Source organism: Mirounga angustirostris, unplaced genomic scaffold (genome assembly GCF_029215605.1).
Source record: "Mirounga angustirostris isolate CCGP_5_RB_7025 unplaced genomic scaffold, mMirAng1.0.hap1 SCAF_17, whole genome shotgun sequence".
Classification (NCBI taxonomy): Eukaryota; Metazoa; Chordata; class Mammalia; order Carnivora; family Phocidae; genus Mirounga; species Mirounga angustirostris.
Window position 1 is genome coordinate 6,988,411 of NW_026991725.1, and position 22,273 is coordinate 7,010,683.

The 22,273-nt window shown below is 40.0% G+C and overlaps 1 protein-coding gene across 2 annotated transcripts in view; it reads right to left on the reverse strand.

The window, feature by feature from the left end:
* MYO1D (myosin ID) overlaps window positions 1-22,273 on the reverse strand; it is a 364,669-nt gene that overhangs the window by 66,622 nt on the left and 275,774 nt on the right. For both annotated transcript variants that reach the window (XM_045889402.3, XM_064582345.1), the window contains exon 21: window positions 15,444-15,598. In XM_045889402.3, coding sequence (XP_045745358.1) covers window positions 15,444-15,598 — 155 coding nt within the window. The remainder of the gene's footprint in view (window positions 1-15,443; window positions 15,599-22,273) is intronic.

The window sequence follows — 22,273 nt, forward strand, 5'->3', positions numbered from 1 at the left end:
TGTGATCTGTCATCATGTCATCCTATTTTATCTTCTTCATAGACTCTAGACATTATCTTACTTATTTACATGTGTTCATTGCTTCCCCCCTTTCTAGAATGTGAGTGCCGAGGGCTATTTTGTTCACTGTCTCTATCCCCATCACCTAGAACAGTGCCTGGAACATAGAAGGCATTAAAAAAATATTACCAACTCATGCTTTGTAACATAACTAAGGCTTCTATACTTTGTCTAAGATTAAGTCCAAAAGCTGGAAACCAAGCAGTGCTTTATTATTGCAATCATGTAATTATTATTCACTACTTAATGAAGTACTTAAGTAATAACCCCAAATATGTTCTCTCTTGACTGTTTTCTCCCCCCGTGGAATTGACAATTGCCTTTTCTCTTTCATGGTCTTGCCTTTTAAGGAGAGAATAAAACCCTCGGAATCCCCTTTTCCCCAGGTCCCATTCACTGAAGCCCTTGCTCAGAGCTAGACTGATGGTTCAAAAAGTCTACACCACCAGCTGCCACTTGGGACTTTGTTTCCCTCCTGATTTGGATCTACTGTCTCTTGGCTCACATATCTTCCTTTCTTCTTTTATTACCATAGTTTGTTGGAATATATCCTCAGAATATTTCCTAAGAAAGGATGTATGAAAACTCCCTGCTTTTCTGATGTTTTTTCCCCCTTGTTCATTTTGGCCTTTTGTTTTCTTTTCTTTTTCTTTTCCTTTTCTTTCTTCCTTCCCTCTTTCCTCCCTCCCTCCCTTCCTTTCTTTTTTTAACTTCACACTGGATTGATACTTTGGCTAGGTAAAGAATTATATAGGTTGACAATACTTTCTCCTCAGGGCTTTAAAAACAATTTTCCATTATCTTTTAGCACCCAGTATAAGTGATGAGAATTCACATTTATTCAGTTTTAGGTATAATTTCAGTCCCAATTAAGACTTCCCACGAAAGAAGTCTTACTGTCTTCTGTCTCCATCTGTCTACTGTAAACAGTAGGACTGTTTACAGTAGACAGAGGAAACACAATTGTATCAGTCCTGGCAAGGAATGATTACTCAGACTGACGCATACAAGATGAAATTGTGTAAGGCTGGCAAATTCAATGGAATTAGTTTAAATTATAGTATGTTAAGTAAATAAATTCAATTTTATTTCTTCCAAAATATAGGTGGTGCCTCTACAAATTGTTGCCTTGATCAGGCTACATACATGCCTTCCTGTAAGTCTTCCCTAATACTTCTCTTAGCAAACCTCTTATTTCCAGCACTCCTAGTTCACCTTCATGGCGCCTGGCGCAACTGTAACTGCTTTCCACTATCCATTTGCGCACTCGGTGTGGTAAGGAACAGGGTGTTGCTTACTGTTGTATCTCTGGCATCTAACTTACCTGTGAAGGCCTGGCATTTTTTGAGCTGGGCTCATTATTAGAGGTTGAGGAAATGAAAGCAAAGGCATACAAGATGAGCCGCAGTTGAAGCCCTGGGAAAATCAAGAAGCTTATCCCTATGGAGCTTTTTAGGCTCCTGGTCCTAACATAAAGCCAGTAGCTTTCAGAGATCATGAGCTTTGGAGTCAGAGAACTTGAATTTGACTCTGCTCTGTCATGTATTAGCTATGTCATCTTGGGTAAATCACTCATATGTTCTGTTTTTATTTATTTTTATTTTGTTTTTAAAATTTTAATTCATTTATAGGTTCTGAACCCCACTTTCTTCCTGTAAAATGGGTAAGTATATCTCCTTTGTTGTAGAGTGACTTTGAAGAGTAAATCAGATAATTTATGTAAATAAACTGGCACAACAGTAGGACCTTAAGGAGTAGTTGTTACGATTACTGTTATGAATAAAAGCAATAAAAAGTTGACATATAGAAATCAAAAGTAAAGCACTAATTTTGATGAAAAAAATCCAGTTTATATTCTGTCAAAGTAAGACTAAAGCACGATGAAGATATTTTAGGGTAAAACTGAAATAATTAACACAGATCTAAATGATCTGAGGCTCCTTTTGGTCCAGACCCAATGTCCTTCACACTTCCTGTATTTCTACCCCCTACCACCATCAGTTCATCTGGTCTATATAGCTTAATCCATTAAAAAATCTTTAGGCAGGAGCCTCAGGGTACAAAGCCTTACATTCGATCTCTTTTGTATCCTTTTACTTACCGATGAAAATTTTGAATGTGTAAAATAGAAATTAATAAGGTTTTATTATCAGTCTTACACTTAGAATACATTTTGTTTGGCTAAACAGCATCAAACCTACATGTGGTGTGACTGTACACAACACAGAAAGTGATTTTGGGGGTGACTTATGGATACCGATCTTACTATTTTAGCCTTACTGGATGTGGTGAGTGCTCTGTCTGCTCAGGGGGCCTCCTCTTTCCATCTCATATTGTGGCCTTTACTCACCGTTCCCTCTGGGATGGTCTTCTCCTAACTTTGTTTTCCCTCTGTTCTCTTTTTAGGGTTCCTGTTCCTTTGCTTTGGAGTTTGCCCAGATGGCTGCCCCTCAGAGAAATGACAGCTGGACTGAAGGGTCAGGAATGAATTCGTCACAGTCTGGAGAATTCCTAGGATGACTCTCTGCTCAACTACCCCTAGTGGCCATCAGCCCAGAGAGTTCATGTACCCATGGCAAGGAGAAAGAAAATGGGCCTTTTTAAAAGGCAGGTTCCTATTATGCGTAACACTGAGGAAGCATCTTTTTATTTGGGTTTGTGGTCAATCAATGCCCTCATCTGAGAGACGTGGCAACAGTGGAGGGGTGCAGAAACAAGGCAGACAGGAACCTCAAAGCCACAAAAAGCCTTATACTTGATTCTTTTTTACCTTATACTAAAGGGAACCCACTAATAGAATCTGAGAACAAAATTGCAATAAATTTAGCTCATTGCTAGGTAGATCAGGGGTGAGTCAGGGAGAAGGAAGAGGAAGTATGTCAAAATGTCTATTTTCTCAAGTGTGCAAGACAAAGAACACTGCAGAGCTCGCAAGCTAGCTACTCTGTTCTAGTCGCTATTTAGGTTCCAAGTCCTGGGACCGATGGCAAGTTTTTAAAGCTTTATATTTAAAGGAACCTGGGTTCCCTGACCCTCTTACTCTTCTGTCCAGGATGGACACAACAAAGGGCAGCCCATTCAGGAACCTGTATGAGCCACCTGCCAAGGCTTTCTTAGGACACTGTGATGTTCTAACTCTAATCTTGTATAAAATAAAGATGAAAACATTTTCTAACAGTACAATAAAGAAAATTCTGTAATACATATCAAAAACACCTCAGACCCTGTTCAGGATATCAAAACCACTCAAACCGGACTAAATATGATGGTAGTCCACGTGCCTAAGAAATGTGCTTCTGTGGGTTAATATCCGATTTTCTCAATCTGATCAACATCAGCTTTGGTTTATTATTGCCACTCTTTGGAAAAGAGTAAGTGAGGGGTGCCTGGCTGGTTCAGTTGGAAGAGCATGCAACTCTTGATCTTGGGGTCATGAGTTCGAGCCCCACGCTGGGTGTAGAGACTACTTAAATAAATTAAGTATTTGGAAAAAAATTTATTAAGAAGAGTAAGTGATTCAGAGCAGAGATAATGTGTGATATCTAACAATTAATTAAGACTTGTCAGGTGCTCGGATGTTTATTTTATACTTTTCATTTTGCCAAAGGTATACTTTCAGGCTTGAGTTCTGCTCTTCTGAACAGATGCCTATTATTTAACTAACAACAACGGTAAGCTTATTTACCAAGGATTCAGCCTCGTCACAAAATAGTGAATAATATGATCGAGCTTCCACTTGTGAGAGTTGAAAACAGAGCCTAAATAAGAATCCAACAGATGGAACTTTTAACATTCAGAAACAAGTTTCAAAGAGACCCCTGAGTTACCTGTTAGAATGCTCAGGTTTATAAAACAGAAGAAATGGTTGGCAGAAACTGTACCTATGAAGGTAACAGAACATGGCTTGAAATCTTGTATACATGAAATAAGTTCCTTGGTAAAAATATCTCCCTTTGTGAGTGGTCCTAAGTTCTTTTTTTCAACCATATGAGAGGTCCAATAAACCACCATCAAATGACAGGGGGGGTCCCAGGGGCAGTGAGTCTCAAGGGCATCAGAATCCCTATGTGCAGGGGTTTAAGAACTGAACCCTGGTCTTCTCAGGACCCCCAGCTCCTTCCCAATTACAGAATCACTGCTTTGACAGCTGGTAGAATAAGCACCGCAGGACCTTGCTGACCTGGGAATCAGGATGAGCTGGGCTGAGCTTGGGACTCATCTCCTGCAACTGGCTTGTCAGGTTCTCGCCTACACAAACAGGTGCTGGGAGCTGGTCTTCTTAAACTTGGGCAGTATAAACACTTAAACTTTTGAGTTTAAAATCATAGAATTTAGCATCAAAAGAGAAGCTATCTTAAAGATCAGACTATACTTTCATATAATCTTTCTTTCTTATAATTTTTTTTTTTTTTAAACAATTTGGCTTTTGCCACCAACACTTTACTAAAGGCACTGCCAAAGGCTGCCAAGTCAAATGGACTTTTCTGGGGGCTGAATCCCCTTTCTTGCTGAGGCACTTGACCATGGTGCCCTCTTCTTTCCAAGACAGGACTCCACCCAAGTGTCCTCCTATCTTTTTGAGCTTCTGTCCATGAAATCCAGGAATCCCCTAGGCCTCCAGCCTGACCCCTCTTCTCACTCTGCATGTTCTCTGTGGTGACTTCCTTTGGCTTTGGCATCAATTCAAACTCATTAAAGTGCCTTCAAGTCCTTGACAATCTGGTCCTTCTTACTTCCCTTTCTGGTAGTTTTTCCTTGCCACTCCCCTCCACCTAGCCTCTCCCGCCACTGCACTGGACTCCTGCTCACTGTTCTTAGACAGGGCCTGTGTATTTTCAAGTATTTCCGTTATGGCTTGGTTCCTGCTTTCTTCTGCCCCAAATACACTGCCCCTCTCCCCTGCACATCCCACCCCAGGCACCAGATCCGAGGTCCACACTTATTAACAACGGTATTGAGGTATCACTGACATACAATAAACTCCGCATATTTAAAGTATGCAATCAAGTTCTGAGGTGTGGGTGTACCCAGGAAAGCAGCGCCGTACTTAACACACCCGCCTCCCAGCATTTCCTGGTGCCCCTCTGCGATCCCGTCTCTCTGCCTCCCCTACTCTCCCTTCTCAGACAACCACTATAGATTAATTCGTATTTCCTACAGTTTTATATAAATGAAATCATATGGTATGTACACTTTTCAGGTGGGCCTCTTTCATCAAGCATTTACTTTGCAAGGAATTTTGAAGTTCATAGTGTGTATACACAGTTCACTTTTCTCACCGCTGGGTAGGAGTCCACAGTCTGGACAGACAGCAGGTGGCTTCTCCATTCACCTGTTAATGGACCTTTGGATTTTTCTCAGTGTCTGGCTGTTACAAATAAAGCTGCTCTGAGTATCTGTGTATAGGTTTGTATGTGGCTGTTTACTTTCATTTCCTTTGGTTAAATACTTAGCAGCGCAGGACTGAAATAGATGGCAGGTGTGTGTTTAACTTTTTAAAAAACTGTCCTAATTGTTTTCCAAAATGATATTGTAAAAGTGATGATACAAATTATTCAGTTAATACAATTATCCCAATGGACAATACAGTTATCCAAAAGTTATCCAACAGGACTGAATCCTATCTTAGGGAGAAAGCATTCAGTCTTTCGTTATTAAATATGATATTGCCTTGAGATTTTTCATAAATGCCCTTCATCAGATTAAGGAAGTTACTTCTGTTACCAGTCTGCTGGGAGTTTTATCAGAAATGGACATTGAATTTTGTCAAATGCTTTTTCTGCATCTATTGAAATGTCATATGGTTTTTCCTTTTAGTTTATTTATATGGTGAATTACATATATTGATTTTTGATTGTTAAATCATCCTCAGATGAATCTCACTTGGTCATATGGATTATTCAGTTTTTATATTGTTGAATTTGATTTTTCCTTCTATATACTGCTAGAGTGGAACACTAAATTTTGCTTAGATTTTTTTTCACATCTCCATGCCCAATGAGTATTGCTGTAGTTGTGTCTTTTCTTGTGATATTTTTGTCTGGTTTCAGTATCAGGATAAGGCTGGCCTCATTGGATGAGTTGGGAAGGATCTCCTTCTCAATTTTCTGGAAGAGTTTGTACAAAATTCATATTATTTCTGCCTTAAGAGTATAGAATTCACCAGTGAAGCCATCTGATTGTGAGTTTTCTTTGTGGGAAAGTTTTGATGGCTAATTCAATTTCTTGAATAGACACAGAACTATTCTGGTTATTTATTTCTTCTTGTGTGACCTTTGATAGTCTGTGCCTTTTAAGGAATTTGTCCATTTCATCTAAGCTACCAGACTTGTGGGCATAAAATATTAATAAAGATATATCCTGGTTATCTTTTTAATAGCCACAGAATCAGTATGCAAGTCTCATCTTGACATTGGTGATTTGTGTCTTCTGTTTTTCCTCATCATCTGACTAGATGCTTATCAATTTTATTTTGGTCTCATTGATATTTGCTTTCATTTTTCTATTTCATTGATTTCAGCTCTGATCTTTATTATTTTCTTTCTTCCATTTTCTTTGGTCTAATTTGCTGTTGTTTTTCCAGTTACTTGGAAAGGAAGCTGAGGTTACTGATTTGAGACCTTTCTTCTTTTCTATTCTAGGTATTTAGTGCTATAAATTTCCACCTAAGTATGCTTTTAGCAGCATGACACAAATTTTGATATGTTGTGTTTTCTTTTTTTAAAGATTTTATTTATTTATTTGAGAGAGAGAATGAGAGAGAGAGAGCATGAGAAGGGGGAGGGTCAGAGGGAGAAGCAGACTCCCCGCTGAGCAGGGAGCCCGATGCAGGACTTGATCCCCAGACTCCAGGATCATGACCTGAGCCGAAGGCAGTGGCTTAACCAACTGAGCCACCCAGGCGCCCAATATGTTGTGTTTTCATCTTAATGTAGTTCAAAATACTTTCTATCCTTCCTTTTAATTACCTCTTTGACCCATGGGTTACTCTGAAGTGTGTTATTTAGCTTCCAATTATTTAGGGATTTATCAGAGATCTTTTTATTATTTCATGGCAGGGATCTCAGAATCTGTTATATTAATTGTGACTTGTGTCATGGCTCAGACAGAATATAGTCTATCTTGGCAAATGTGTACTTGAAAAGAATGTGGGTTCTGATGTTGTTAGGTCCTATAAATGTTAATTAGGTCAATTTGGTTACTTATTTTCTGTTGATTTGTTCTATCAACTGTTGAGAGAGGGGTATTGAACTTGCCAATGATAATTGTGGATTTGTCCATTTTCCCTTGCAGATCAGTTTTTGCTTCCTATATTTGAAACTCTCTTATTAAAGGCATAAACATTTAGCTTTGTTATATTCTCTTCATGAATTGACCCATACTACTTTGTTACTGCTATTTTTAAAACAGATAATTATCTTTTAAAAAGAATGAAATAACAAGGAAAGAATTTTATATATTTACTCATGTAGCTCTTATTTCTAATTGCTCTTTAATCATTTGTGGAGATCTGTATTCTCATGTGGTATATTTTTATTCTGTCTAAAGGATTTCCTTTAACATTTCTTGTACTGTGAGTCTACTGGTAAGGAATTTTTTCAGTTTCTCTGTCTCTGAAAAGTCTTGAATTCATCTTCATTTTATTTTTTATTTTCTTTTTAGAGAGAGAGAGAGTGGTGGGGGGGATGAGAGGCAGAGGGAGAGGGAGAGAGAGAATCTTAAGCAGGCTCCATCCCCAGTGTGGAGCCCAAAGTGGGGCTTGATCTCACAACCCTGAGATCATGATCTGAGCTGAAATCAAGAGTCAGAGGCTTAACCAACTGAGCCATCCAGGCGCCCCTCATCTTCATTTTTGAAAGTTATAGAATTATAGGTTGACAGTTTTTTCCCTAAGTACTTCAAAGATGTTGTTCTGGGGCATCTGTCTGGCTCAGTCAGAGGAACATGAGATGCTTGATCTCGGGGTTGTGGGTTCAAGCCCCATGTTGGGTGTAGAGATTACTAAAAAAATAAACTTAAAACAAACAAACAAAAGATGTTGTTCCACTGTTTCTTGCTTTCATTGTTACTGACAAGAAATCTGTGACAACTTTATCTTTATTCCTTTGTACATAATGTGTCTTTTTCCTCTGGCTGTTTTTAAGGTTTAATTTTTAGCACTGGTTTTGAGCAATCTATGATATGCCTTGGTGTAGTTTCTTCATGATTTTTTGCATGTAACTTCTAGGATCTGTGGGTTTATAAAGTTTTTGTCAAATTTGGAAAATTTTCAACCATTGTATCTTCAAATATTTTTTCTGTCCTCCCCCTTTGGTTGGGCACTTCATTTACACATATATTAACCGACTGAAGTTGTTCCACAACTCACTGGTGATCTGTTCCTTTTTCCAAAAATTTTTCTTTTTGTCTGTGCTTCATTCTGGATGGTTTCTATTGCTTTGTCTTCAAGTTCACTAATCTTTATTTCTGTAGTGTCTAATATGCTGCTAATCCCACCCAGTGCATTTTCATGTCCAACACTGTAGTTTTCACTTCCAGAAGTTTGATTGGGTCTTTCTGGATACCTTCTGTGTCTTCAATTATTACAATGTAGTGATAGTAACTATTTTAATAGCCCTGTTGGCTATTTCTAACATCTGTGGCAATTCTGGGTTGGTTTTGACTGATTTTTCTTCTCATAATGGATTGTATTTTTCTGCTTCCCTGCAGGCCTGCTAATTTTTGACTGAATGCCAGACACTGTGAACTTTACCTACTTAAATGCTGGATAACTTTGTATTCCTTTAAATAGTCTTGAGCTTTTTCTGGGTTGAAGTTATTTGGAAATAATTTAATCTTTTTTTTTTTTTTTAAGATTTTATTTATTTATTTTAGAGAGTGAGAGTGCATGTGCACGAGCAGGGGTAAGGGGGAGAGGCAGAGGCAGAGGGAGAAGCAGACTCCCCACTGAGCAGGGAGCCCCCCAAGTGGGGCTTGATCCCAGGACCTTGAGATCATGATCTGAGCTGAAGGCCTATGCTTAACTGACTGAGCCACCCAGGTGTCCCTTGATCTTTTTTTTTTTTTTAAGTTTTCATTTATTTATTTTTAGTAATCTCTAACACCCAACATGGGGCTCAAACTCACCACCCCAAGATCAAGAGTAGCAAGCTCTACTGACTGAGCCAGCCAGGTGCCCCAGTTTGATCTTTTTGGATCTTGCTTTTAAGATTTATCAGAGAAAACCAGAGCAGTGCTAAGCCTAGGGCCAATTATTCCCCACTACTGAAGCAAGACCCTTGTGTGTACTATACTCAATGCCCTGTGAATGATGAGGTTCCCCAGTCTGGCTACTGGGAACAGGAACTACTCTTCACTCTCTGTGATGCCAGGCATTGTTACTGCTAACCTTTTTGTATAGTTCTTTTGTTCTCAGGTAGTGTTCTAATACACATGCACTGATCAGTACTCAGATGAATATGTAATAGGGATCCCTGCAGGTCTCCAGAGTTCTCTGTGTAGCTCTCTCCTGTTACCCTGTCCTGCAAAGTTCAATGGCCTTAGTCTCCCAGGTTCCACGATGGTTCTCTCCCTCCTTCAGCCATGGCCTGCATATTCCCTCACGGCAGTAAGCTGGAGCAACCGTAGGGCCCATCTCATTTGCTTGTCGTCTCTCATAAATCATCATCCTTTATTGTCTGATATCCAGTATCTTGGAAAGGACTGTTTCATGTATTTTGTCTGCTTATGGATGCATCAGACAGGAGAGTAAATCTCATCCTTGTTACTCCAACTTGGCTAGAAGTGCAAGTCTGCCGTTTTAACTTGGAGATCTCTTTATAAGCCTAGTACAAATGCCAGTTCTCTTTGATGAGGCTTCCCCAGAACATTTTCCCCATCTCTTTCTCCCATCGAGAGACATACCCTGACCTCTGTGCTTTAAGTCACTTTCTCTATACTTCTACAAACTTATTAAGAGTTATATACTTGTCTCCCTCAATAGACCACCAACTTCTTGAGGGAGAGAGAATACTTCATGTATTCCCATGCCATAAGATGATGTCTGATGTGTGACTGAACCTCAAGAAATATTTTCCCCCTTGTTTTCTATGGTGCTGGCTAACCAACCCTGACTTTCATTTTTACCATCTTACTCATTTGTAAGTGTACAATTCAGTAGTGTGAAGTTTATTTACAGCATTGGGAAACACTGCCAGGACTTTTTCATCATTATGTGAATAGAAATATATATATTTTTTAACTGAATGAACAAATTTGGTGCAGGCCTTTAATCTTACACATAAACTGTAGAACAAAAAAGGTTGATCTGCTCAAGACCTTAGAGCTAGCTGGTGGCAGAGCTAGGCCAGAAGCCACACGGCCTGTTTCCTGTCAAATACTCATTTCTACTAGGTCTGTTAATTTCATGCATATGCTAAACAGAGAAGACCAAGAACTGTTTTGCATCAGAGAAGCCTTAGATATGGAAAGCCAGAAGTTACTAATTCTGAATGGCATTAATTTAGCTAGGCTGGGCTTGTTTTTCCTTTTTTCTTTTTTTTCCCCTTCATTTCTTTTGGTCAGCAAGCAATATAATATCCTTTAACAAACTGTTCCCTGATTTTTTTTTCTGACAAGTTCTCTGAGTCATCTAGTAATATAAGCTGCTTTCCTTTTCTATTTCATACCAAAATTTCTTTTCTCTTTATAGCCTCAGTCGGATTTTTTTCATTTTCTATGATATCTCTAGGCCTGATATCCTTCCTCCTAAGACTGCAATATAACTCCTTGCTTCATTTGGTAATGATTCTATCTTACCAAAGATGGTGCATGGATTGAGATGTTTTTTTTTCCCACTATGAACATTTTATGTGAATCTATATATGTTACTAGTTGCTTTTTTCTGGGAGAAAAGATATTCTAAAATAATCTCATAACTTTAAAATATATATATTTTTTTGTTTTTCACATTTAAAATGACAATTATAGAATATGTGCCACTTCATCATTTTTGAGACAAGTTGAAAAGAAGTCTGAGTCTTTCTTACTGCCATTGTGCTCCTTTATAGGTCTCATAACTAAGGAGACATCTATTCAGACCAGAAGCTCTTGCACAAAAGGTGCATATGGATTCTGCTGGGTTCCTTCTCCCACTCTCCCAATTCCCAGTGAGAATCCATTTCTCAGCCTTTCAGCTGGGGAGCCGGCTGATGCCTACAGCCTCTAGTTGTGGTTCTGAAGTCTTTTACTTATTCTGCAGCTGCCGATCTGAGCAGGAATCCCTACATCTTGTGTCCCTGTCAGCTTACTGACAAGGGGAGTCTGAAATTACTTGTAGTTCTTCAGTTGTTAAAAAGAAGTAAATGAAAAGCCTCAAACCCTAGCATACAGCACACCCAGGGCTCTCCTGGTAGCTCTCTTGGTTGCTGATTTAATATCCGGAAATCCCTATTCACTTCTGTCCCCAGATGTCTTACAGTGCTTAGAGCTGTAATCTTGTAACCCGTACAGGAGAGAGGTATTCCTAAAGGGAAGGAAATTTTAACAGGGTTCTTCCTTTCTTTCCTATACAAGGAGGGCTCCGTCACCACCTTCTGGTTGGCAAGAGGAAGAAGGGCTGGAAGTGTCCTACAGCCGGTGGGCCCCGGCAGCCAGCCTTGGCAGTCACCGGTGACCTACTGGGGGTCCTCTGACTGCCAGGCTCTGTTCTGAACACGAGGGCAACTGCAGCCAACAACAGAAGCATAGTCCCTGCTGACATGGGGCCTGCATTCTAGTTGGAATACATGTGATAAAGAACCGAGTAAAGATACAGTGTCAGTTGGAGATGAGAGCTGGGGGAAAAAGTTAAGCAGGGCAGGGGGACAGGGAGTGCTTGGGGGGTGGTGAACTGCTGTTCTCTAACAAGATGGTCAGGGAAGGCCTGATGAGGTGACACGTGAGCAGAGGTGAAGGACGTCCCCCTCAGTGGGCCTGGGGCTGAGCAACATTTAGTTTCTGGTACTATGGGAGGTCGGCATCTCTTTCTGTGTTTTCACATGTGTATCTGTCCTGGGAGGCGGAGGATGGTGAATTTTGGCCACTCATTTTTCTCTCGCCATCAATGAGATGCCTTCAGTAATTATAATTTTAAGTGGCCCAAACTCTTCCTAATCATAATCTCTAGCCTCTATAGTTGGCTACCTACATTATTCTCACCTATCTTTATTTAATATTTTAAATTGTTATGTATACGGCTATGATTAGTAACCCAGCATACAAGGAAAGCAATCTGGGAATACAGATCAAGGGAACACATGAGAAGGCGTATTTGGGGTCAGGGTCAGGGACAGAGGAGAAGGAGACACACGAGAGCAGTGGGGAGGCGGTGAGCACTGGCTGTCGGACCCTGGTCAGGAGGCCTCCTTTCCCCAGCCCCCCGGCCTGTACTCCCCGGGCCAGACCAATGGCCCGCTTATTGATCTGAGTCTAGCCCTGAGTTAAAAGAACAGAAGCAATGGCGCTCTTTTAATTAAGCAGATATTAAAGATACTGCTTACGAAAAACAAGCAGCAGACGGCACTGACTTCTGGCTTTCATCCACAGAAACAGAAACAGAAACAGAAACAGAAAAAGAAGTTTCTATGCCTGAGACTAGGGTTACACGGAGGTTTCCAGCATCCAGTCAGGCAAATGCCTGGACAGCTGCTTAGGGCAGATGGGTCCTCTGACGGCTCAGAATTGCAGGGTTTCTGGTGACTCTCTAGCCCGGGCAGCCGACGTGAGACCATCTGTTCGCGAGTGGGCAGGAAAGTTCCTACCAGCAGGTCGCCGCTGCTGAGGCTGAGACACAAGTCAAACACCAAGCCGGCCATCTCCATAACCTCTGCAGGGCAGACAGGCCCGGCCGCCACTGAGGAGGAGACCTGGCCCTGGGCCCACGTGCCCTCGACAACATGGCCACACGCAACAAGGATATTCACAGAGGCTTTCTGTTTGGTTGGTGGTTTATTTTTATCCTTTTTTTTTTCTTTTTACTTCAAAAAAATTTTGTTTGTTTTTATGTGAGTATAGTTGACACACAATGTTACATTTGGTTTCAGGTGTATCCAAGAGGTTTTTTTCAAAGTATTCAGATGCTATGAGATAGATCATTCAACTCAGAAGGCTCTTTTGTTCTTGTCTACTTTTCTGAACAGGAAAAGAAAATAACCATGAATTCAGAGCCACCTATAATAGGCCTCAAAACTAGCTACCATTTGTTTATTATTAAAATGAAAAAGATTTTTAGAGAAGTAACATACATTTATTGCAAAAGGTTTGCAAAAGGTTTAGAGTAAAAAAATAAATAAATCTCCCTCCTACCTCTTTCTCCCAGTACCTATCTCCCCTTCCCCTCCAGAGATAGACAGTGTTACCCTTTCCTACAACCAGAAATTGTCTATAATACATACTCCTATATGAACACACATAATACATACATACATGTCCTTACAACTTTCTTATTGGCTGTATTTAAAATGAACAAAGGCATTTTTTAAAAAGACTGTTTTTAAGTAGGCTCTATGCCTAACATGGGGCTTGAACTCACAACTCCAAGATCAAGAGTCACACACTCTAGGCACTGAGCCAGTCGGGCGCCCCTAAAATGAACCAGGGCATATTAAAGCCTCTGAGAAGAACCATAGTAAAGAAGCCTGTTTCACTTTGTTAGCATACTATCTACTGGTATTTGACCTGGGGTCCCCTCCCTCCCCTCTGGTGTAATTTCTGATCTGTGGAATAGAGCCAGGACTCGTTGCTCCGGCTATATCAGGTGTTTCTGGATAGGTCTGTGCTTGAGCTAGGAGGGACTGCAACTAGAAGTGTTATCTCAGAATGCATATGTGAGGGAAAGAAAGCAATTTATAGTTCTAGAACCAGGTTCACATTTTCTACCACTTATAGAAGTATTTTAACAGGAGTTGGAATTTGCTAAACAAGGACCCAGATTAAGAAAAATACTTTAATTTCCCAGGCGAAGAAAACTATTCATTAGTACAGGCATCCAAATTAAAATCCCTTGAATTGTACTTACTTTGCTAGAACTAAATAGTAGAAGGAAAATAAGCCTGCTAATTCGAGTGGCAGACATTACTGGAGAGATGCCTTTGCCAGGTCTTTCCCTTCCATTCTAAATGCCTCAGTATTTCTCTTCCCTTTCTTTGGCAGATGGAAGGGAATTTTCCAAAGGCTTATCTGTTTACCATTGTTTCAGGGTAATTCCTTAGTTAGGTTCTTATTTTTTTTCCACGAGGTGACCATTACATATTTTTTTTTAGATTTACACCATTGAAAAGCATTTAACTACATAGATAAAGATCTACTTTGATCTAGAATACAAGGTTTAATAACAAAATAAATGGTCTTTGCAGCGCACTTCTAAAGTTATACTGCACACGTTGATCCGCAAAAATGAACACAGTCAAATTAGACAGGGGGACTCTGATTCTAAATATGTCTTTGCTTAGAAAAAGAAAAGCTATGTCTAAACTAAAGAAAAAACCAATATTAATAAAGAAGACTCGATTACTTCTGGCAACTTAGGAAGTGTCGTGTAGGAAGAAATGGAACTGGAGATTGGACTCATTTTTTAGTCAGAGTTTTGAGAAGTGGTTTTTCCCTGGCATCAGGGTGATGGGGAGGCAGAGGCAGTCTGCCACAATGGGAAGAAGATCTGCCTTTGGAGTCAGAAACACCCTACCCCAAATACTCCATGATGCCCTACAAGGAAGGAAAACCCCATCTGTAAAACAATTTCAATAAATAACCAGACAAAATCACTCCCCTGCTTAAAATGATCATTCACTGGTCCACAGTGCCCTCCGGATCTGTGCTGTGTATATTTCTCACATCACTGTTCAAAACGCTCCCCCTCCCCCACCCCTCCGGCCGACATCATCTAGGTTTACTGTGACTATGCCATGTGCCACCCAAACTCCATGTTTTTGTATAGGTTGTTGCCTCTCTCAGAAATTCCTTTAGTCTTCATGGAACAATATGTCATCTTAAACCTGTTTTCTAATTTATATTCACATTAGACACACTCACTGATTATATTTGGAATAAATGAGAAGCTGTGACAATAAGAATATAAAGTCATTTTTCTGTCTTAACTACGTTTGGATTGGCAATGAAGAAATCACCGGTGGGGAAATCTCTCATTGTTGGTTCAGCTGGAGGCTGGAAAAGTAGAGGCTCATTCCCAATCTTAAAACTAAGCTTGAATGCTAATTTTGCCTTCTGTGAAACAGATGATTTAAGTTGTTCTTATAAAGGAAAATAACTCAGTACACTGAAATTGGCCCAATACAAGTTCAGTAAGAATTATGATGAAAGATTTCATATGCTCAAAACGTGCCTCAGTTACAAAAATCAAGCTTTACCTCTTGAAATGATTCACCAGGACTCCAACAAGTTCTCCAATTCGACTCTCATGGGTTGGCTGTTTGCTGAAGAGGCAGACAATGAGGTCTTTGTTGTCTTTTGTATGGAACACTACAAGTTGGTCCTTTCCATTGGAGACGCTCAGACCAGTCAACTACAAAGGGACAAAGCATGGAAAAATATTAGGATGGTTCTCAAAAGAATAAATTTAAAAATACATTTTGTAATTTAATAATTATTTTTGATCAGTGACCCTGATGACTTCAGTTTTTACCAAGTCTTATGGAACAAGAAAGATGGAAGGAAATAATAAAGAGAAGACTAAAAACTAGTGAAACTGAAAACAGAAAAATAAAGAGAAAAATCAATGAAAACAACGAGCTGGTTCTTTCAAAGGACCAATAAAATTGTTAAGCCTCTAGTCTGAGAATAAAAGTGAGACGACCTAATTACCAATATGGAATGAAGGAGGGGATACCACTACAAACCACATAGACATTAAAAGGATAACAAGGAAATATTTTCAACAACTCTGTGTACATAAATTCAAGAACTTGAACGAAACCGAATTAATTCCTTGAAAGCCACAAACTACCAAAACTCAGCCAAGAAGAAATAGATAACCTGAGTACTGCTTTATCTACTAAAGAAATTAAATTTGTGGTTAGAAACCTTTTGAAAAAAAGATGCGCCTGGGTGGCTCAGTCACTTAAGTATCTGACTTCGGCTCAGGTCATAATCTTGGGGTCCTGGGATCAAGCCCTGCAGCAGGCTCCACACTCAGTGGGGTGTCTGCTTCTCCCTCTCCCTCTGCCCCTCCCCTGGTTCATGCCCTCTCTCTCAAATAAATACAATCTTAAAAAAAACTTTCGAAAAAGAAAACTCCAGGTTCAGGTGGTTTCACTGGTGAATATACCAAAGGTTTAAAGAAGAAATAACACCAGGGCACCTGGGTGGCTCAGTTGTTGGGCGTCTGCCTTTGGCTCAGGTCATGGTCCCAGGGTCCTGGGATCGAGCCCCGCATCGGGCTCCCTGCTCTGCGGGAAGCCTGCTTCTCTCTCTCCCACTCCCCCTGCTTGTGTTCCCTCTCTCGCTGTGTCTCTGTCAAGTAAATAAATAAAATCTTAAAAAAAAAAAAAAAAGAAGAAATAACACCAATTCTCTGTATGTCTTCTTAAGGGGAAGGGAACACTTTGTAACTCATCTTATGAGGCCAGCATTATCCTGACATCAAAAAAAGGTAAAGGCAGTACAAGAAAACTGTAAATCAATATCCCATAGCCTTCATCAACATGGATGTAAGAATGGCCAACAAAACATCAACAAATCGAATCCAACAATATAAAGAACAGTAATATATAATGACCAGGTGGAGTTTATCTAAGAAATGCAAAACTAGTTCAATATTCAATAATTAATCAATGTAATCCATTGTTGGAACAGAATACATAAGGCACATGATCATATCACTTGATGTGGAAAAACTGATGAGGGATAGAAGCAGAAAAATGTTCACCTTTATCCCAGAAGGCTGACCTATAGCCTGCATAGTTTCGATAAGGATCAGATACGTGCTGGTTGTTACATTCTTAAAGGGTCTCACAACTCCCTATACACCTCACTGATAGTTATTATCAAACCGAATGATAAGCGCCAGAGAAATCTTGTGAAAGTAGTTTCACGAGTAGAAATTCAAAGAAACAATTTATTTTTATTTTTTATTTTTTTTGAAGATTTTATTTTTAAGTAATCTCTACACCCAATGTGGGGCTCGAACTCACAACCCCAAGAACAAGAGTTGCATGCTCTACTGACTGAGCCAGCCAAGCACCCCTTGAAGAAACATGATCTAATACTCCCTGTACATGTCCTCCCCCTTGAGCACTAAAGCATATACCCACCAGTTTCATACAGCAAACATGCAGCTCTTTCTGCCCATGGGTTCTGTCCCCGTGCTATTTAAATAAGCTTACTAAGGGACACATGGGTGGCTCAGTCGGTTGGGCGTCTGACTCTTGATTTTGGCTCAGGTCATGATCTCAGGGTTGTGAGATGGAGACCTGTGTGGGGCTCTGCACTCAGTGGGGAGTCTGCTTGAGATTCTCTCTCCCTCTCCCTCTACCCCTTTACCCCACCGTGTGCTCTCGCACTCTCTCTCAAATAAATGGATAAATAATAATAATAAAAAAAAAGCTTACTAAGTTGCACCGTAAAATATCTGAATTCTTTCTTGGCTGTTGCACTCCATGACCCGCCAACAACCCACATGGGGATTATGGAGGGAATCTAAGAGCCTCGGTGTGACTTGTTAAGTCCCTTTTATTCCCCCAGCCTTTACTTGTTCTTTTCCAGAGATGTCCTGAATAGTATGACCCTTCTGAATGTGTTTTGTCCTAGGGCTTAGGAGACCCTCTTGCCTGTGGCTGTACTACTGGGAAGACAAACTCCTGCTGCCTGGCTGGACACCAGTATCTTGGCCATGATGGCGCTGGGCTCAGAAATCAGACCCTCCCTGTTTTGCCTGTTCTTTCAATACCTGGATTCTTCTCAGTCACAGGACGGCCATACATGTCATTAGGATGGTCGCACATCTGAAGACTCCTATGTAAGGTTTCCTCCTAAATAACCTGGTGTGATCTCTCAATGAGCATAAAATCTAAGATACATCTGACCATGTGCTTCCCAATAGGGACCAGTGGGAGCTATTACCCAGTTGAGGCATCCACCCAAAGGGAGACCGCTCCCTTGGGGCTGGATCATGGATAATGCTCTTGAGAAAGTTGCTCAGATTAGATAGGAGGGCCATACTTTTGGTTTTTCGTGTCTCTCATTTGTCCTTCCCCATGGGCTGTTCGGCATTCTCCATCCTGCTCTTAGATATATATGTCTAAGCTAGAAGTACTTACGCTTAATATGGTATAAAATAGCTGCCCCGTCTTAACAAAGGCCATGGCCTTTACCCCATCCATTAATACTAGATCTAGAGGCTTAAAAGGGTATTATTATTGGTTGCCAAATATATCAACTTCCCCAAATGGAAAGAGGCAGCCCCAATCTCTATGGTGATTCAGTCCATTCACCAGCACCTACTGTAGTCTAGGATGTTGCAGGGAAGTGAAGGGAGGTCAACATCCCTTCTCAGGTAGTACAAAGGTGTCAGAGTGGTCCAGATCAGAGAGGCCTCCTGCCACTCTGAACCCCAGGAGCCTTTAGCAATGTTCCTGATGGGATGCCACTTGGAAGCTGAGAAGGATTTTGGTAATGGACTCCTAATTAGTTAATGTACTCTCCTCGTTTTGTAGGAATTAACTATGGGATCAGCTTCCTTGATCCCAAAGGATTCTCCTTTGGGCTGTCTCCTAACACAAGGGAGTCAGTTTGGACAAGAGGATTTAAAGAAGAAGTGCCTCCTCTTCTTCTGTAATGATGCTTGGCCTCAATAATCTCTGAAGGATGATAAAACAAAAAGGCCCATTAATGGGTCTTTAAGGTTCAATACTATTTATCTACTGGACCTTTTTGTAGGTGGCAGGGAAAATGGACTGAGATCCCATAGGGTCAGGCCATTATGGCCCTGTACCAAATCCCTGATCTGTCCAGACTCCTTTAGGGGCTCGAGGACACTCGTCTCCTCATCTCTACTCCTCAATCCACCATCAGCTAACCGCCTCAGGTCCTTCTGTTAACCCACCACCTTCCCTGTGTTTTGTCATGTTCTTTGTGTGCTCCCCTCCCTTGTCTCTCTTGTAAACAGGTTGTTGCCAAGATCCTGTATATGTCTTCCTCTTTTTCCTGAGTTACTGGTCTTCTCTTTGCTTGCTTCTTCTTTTGTGCGTCAGATCTGGAATATATCTTGAGAGGACTGGATGAATGTTGCCTGACTCTTGTTGCATGGGGGGAGTTTTCTCCCTCATTCATTTCCGGGATTAATTGTCTGTGTGCCTACACGCTCACTCTCTCACTTTCTCACTCTCTCTCTCTCTCTCAAATAAATAAATAAATCTTTAAGAAAAAAAGAAATTCTGCTTTTCTCCTTGTTAAAAAGACAAAGTTTTCTTGGACTGTTGGTCTGCTCTTCATAAGAAAAAGTAAACAGAGTTTTTTACCTTTTCTTTATCTGCCCAGAAAACCAAAGCTTCTATGTTTTGTCTTTATCAGGTCTTTGATTACTTAAGAAGGTTAAAACTTCTCAATGTTAAAGGAGCTAAGTTTTGCTAACAACCATACAGCTTCATGTAGCATCTCTTACTGCCAGCTTGGTTAAATGTAAATATTAAATTTATAATGGTCTGTAATCCTATTTAGGCATGTGCTTAAAACTTTCTGAGGGTTTTATCCAACTTCCCAGAGATTTGGATCGTAAATGAAGTCTTTTTGACTAATTAGACTTGTTTATTTGGTATGTTAAGTTACATGGGAAGCACTGTCAAACAAATGATGATAAGTCTTCTTAGGTTATGCTGTATGGGTAAATGCTTACCTGTTCCAGAAATTAATGAAATTCCTAAAGTTTTAATATGTTCTGGTATAGGGTCATCCTTGAAATTTTAATTATTAAAATGCTATGTGTCACAGGAATAACTACACTTCCTTGTCAGCTACATTATAATGAACTCTCATATCAGATCTTCAACCATGTCTATTTTTGAGTCTTCTGTCATTTATAGTTATTGTTCTGATGCTCTTGTGGAATGAGTTTTGTCTTCAAGGAGATTCAGGAAAAGGACTTTTTACAAACAGAGGTTTTTGATATCTTTAAAATCTTTTTAAGATTTTATTTGAGAGAGAGAGAGAGTGTGTGTGCGCAGTTGGGAGGGGCAGAGGGAGACGGAGACTCCCTGCTGAGCAGGACCCTGGGATCATGACATGAGGCCGAAGGCAGACGCTTAACTGACTGAGCCACCCAGGCGCCCGATATGTTTAAAATCTTAAAACTAAAATGGGTCTAATGCAATATATGTTAAGAAAAAAAAAGAAGAAGAAGGTAGCGGGAGGGGAAGAATGAAGCAGGGGAAATTGGAGGGGTGGACGAACCATGAGAGACAATGGACTGTGAAAAACAAACTGAGGGTTCTAGAGGGGAGGGGGGTGGGAGGATGGGTTGGCCTGGTGGTGGGTATTGAGGAGGGCACGTTCTGCATGGAGCACTGGGTGTTATGCACAAACAATGAATCATGGAACACTTCATCTAGAACTAATGATGTAATGTATGGGGATTAACATAAGAATAAAAAAAAAGATAATAAGTAATTACAAAAAAATAAAATAAAATAAATAAAATATGTACTTATAAGTTAGAAAATTGCAAGTGAAAAAATGGGCTTGTTTTGTCATCATCGTTAATAAAGGAAATGTTTATTGTAAAAAAAAAAAAAGGGTCAGAATATCCAAAACTAACAGAAAAAGCTGCATCCAAACAACCAGAATTAGTAATATGGGGCTAAATTGAGGAAAATGATTATAGTTTTTGTGACTCTTATTTGAAATACTGCTGGTTCTCTAAGGTTTGCTCTTCTAGATTTAAGGAAACTTTCTCTTAAGATTTATGGAAATGTGATAAAGTATTCCTTTGTGAACAAATTGAAACATTTAACTCTTCTCTTTACTGGCACCCTCCAGAATTCAAGCTCTCAGGAAGTATTCTTTCTTTCATAGCAATTACAGTTATTTGCATAAGTTCAGTAAGACTCGTTCTCCTATCGTTTCTCAGCCTTTTGGTTAAATCAAGTGAAGAATCTCTTTTCCTTGTAGGTTCCTCAGAAAGTTAAAAATAGAACTACCCTATGGCCAGCAATCACACTACTAGGTATTTACCCAAAGAATACAAAAATACTAATCCAAAGGGATACATGCACTCTGATGTTTACAGCAGTATTATCTACAGTAGCTAAATTATGGAAACAGCACAAGTGTCCATCAATTGATGAATGGATGAAGTGGTATATATACAACGGAATATTACTCAGCCATAAAGAAGAATGAAATCTTGCTATTTGCAATGACATGGATGGAGCTAGAGAGTATTATGCGAAGTGAAATAAGTCAGAGAAAGACAAATACCATATGATTTCACTCATATGTGGAATTTAAGAAACAGAACAAACGGCTGCACACCTGGGTGGCACAGTCTGGTTAAGCATTTCTTGGTTTTGGCTCAGGTTATTATCTCAGGGTTGTGTGATTGAGCCCTGTGTTGGGCTCTATGCTCAGTGTGGAGTCTGCTGAAATTTCTCTCTCCCTCTGCCCATCCTTGCACTCTTTTTCCTTCTCTCTCTAAAATAAATAAATCTAACAAAACAAAACAAAACAAACGAGCAAAGGAAAAAGAAGAGAGACAAAAACCAAGAAACAGACTCTTAAGTTAGAGAACAAACTGATGGTTACCAGAGGGGAGGTGGGGGAAGGAGGAAATAGGTGATGGGAATCAAGGGTACTTTCCATACAACCAGGTGTTGTATGGAAATGTCGAATTACTATACTGTACACCTGAAACTAATATCACACTGTACGTTAACTAACTGGAATTTAAATAATACTTAAAAAACAAAAAAAATCTGTTCTCCTTGTAATAGGACACCATTGGAAACACTGGTTATATTACTAAGGCTTTGACAGGAATGCCGTATGTGAGAGAGACAGTCATAGACTCAGATATGACCAGACAGCTTTAAGGAATTAAGGTTGACTTTATGGAGCCAATAAAACCCTTCGGAGATGCTGGTCTAATGCCTTGCTTACAGGGTTCCCAGCAGCCCTACCAGGTGAGTAAAGAATGTCACTTCCTGGCAGGTGCAGGAAACCTCAGGATATACACCCAAATCTACAGGTA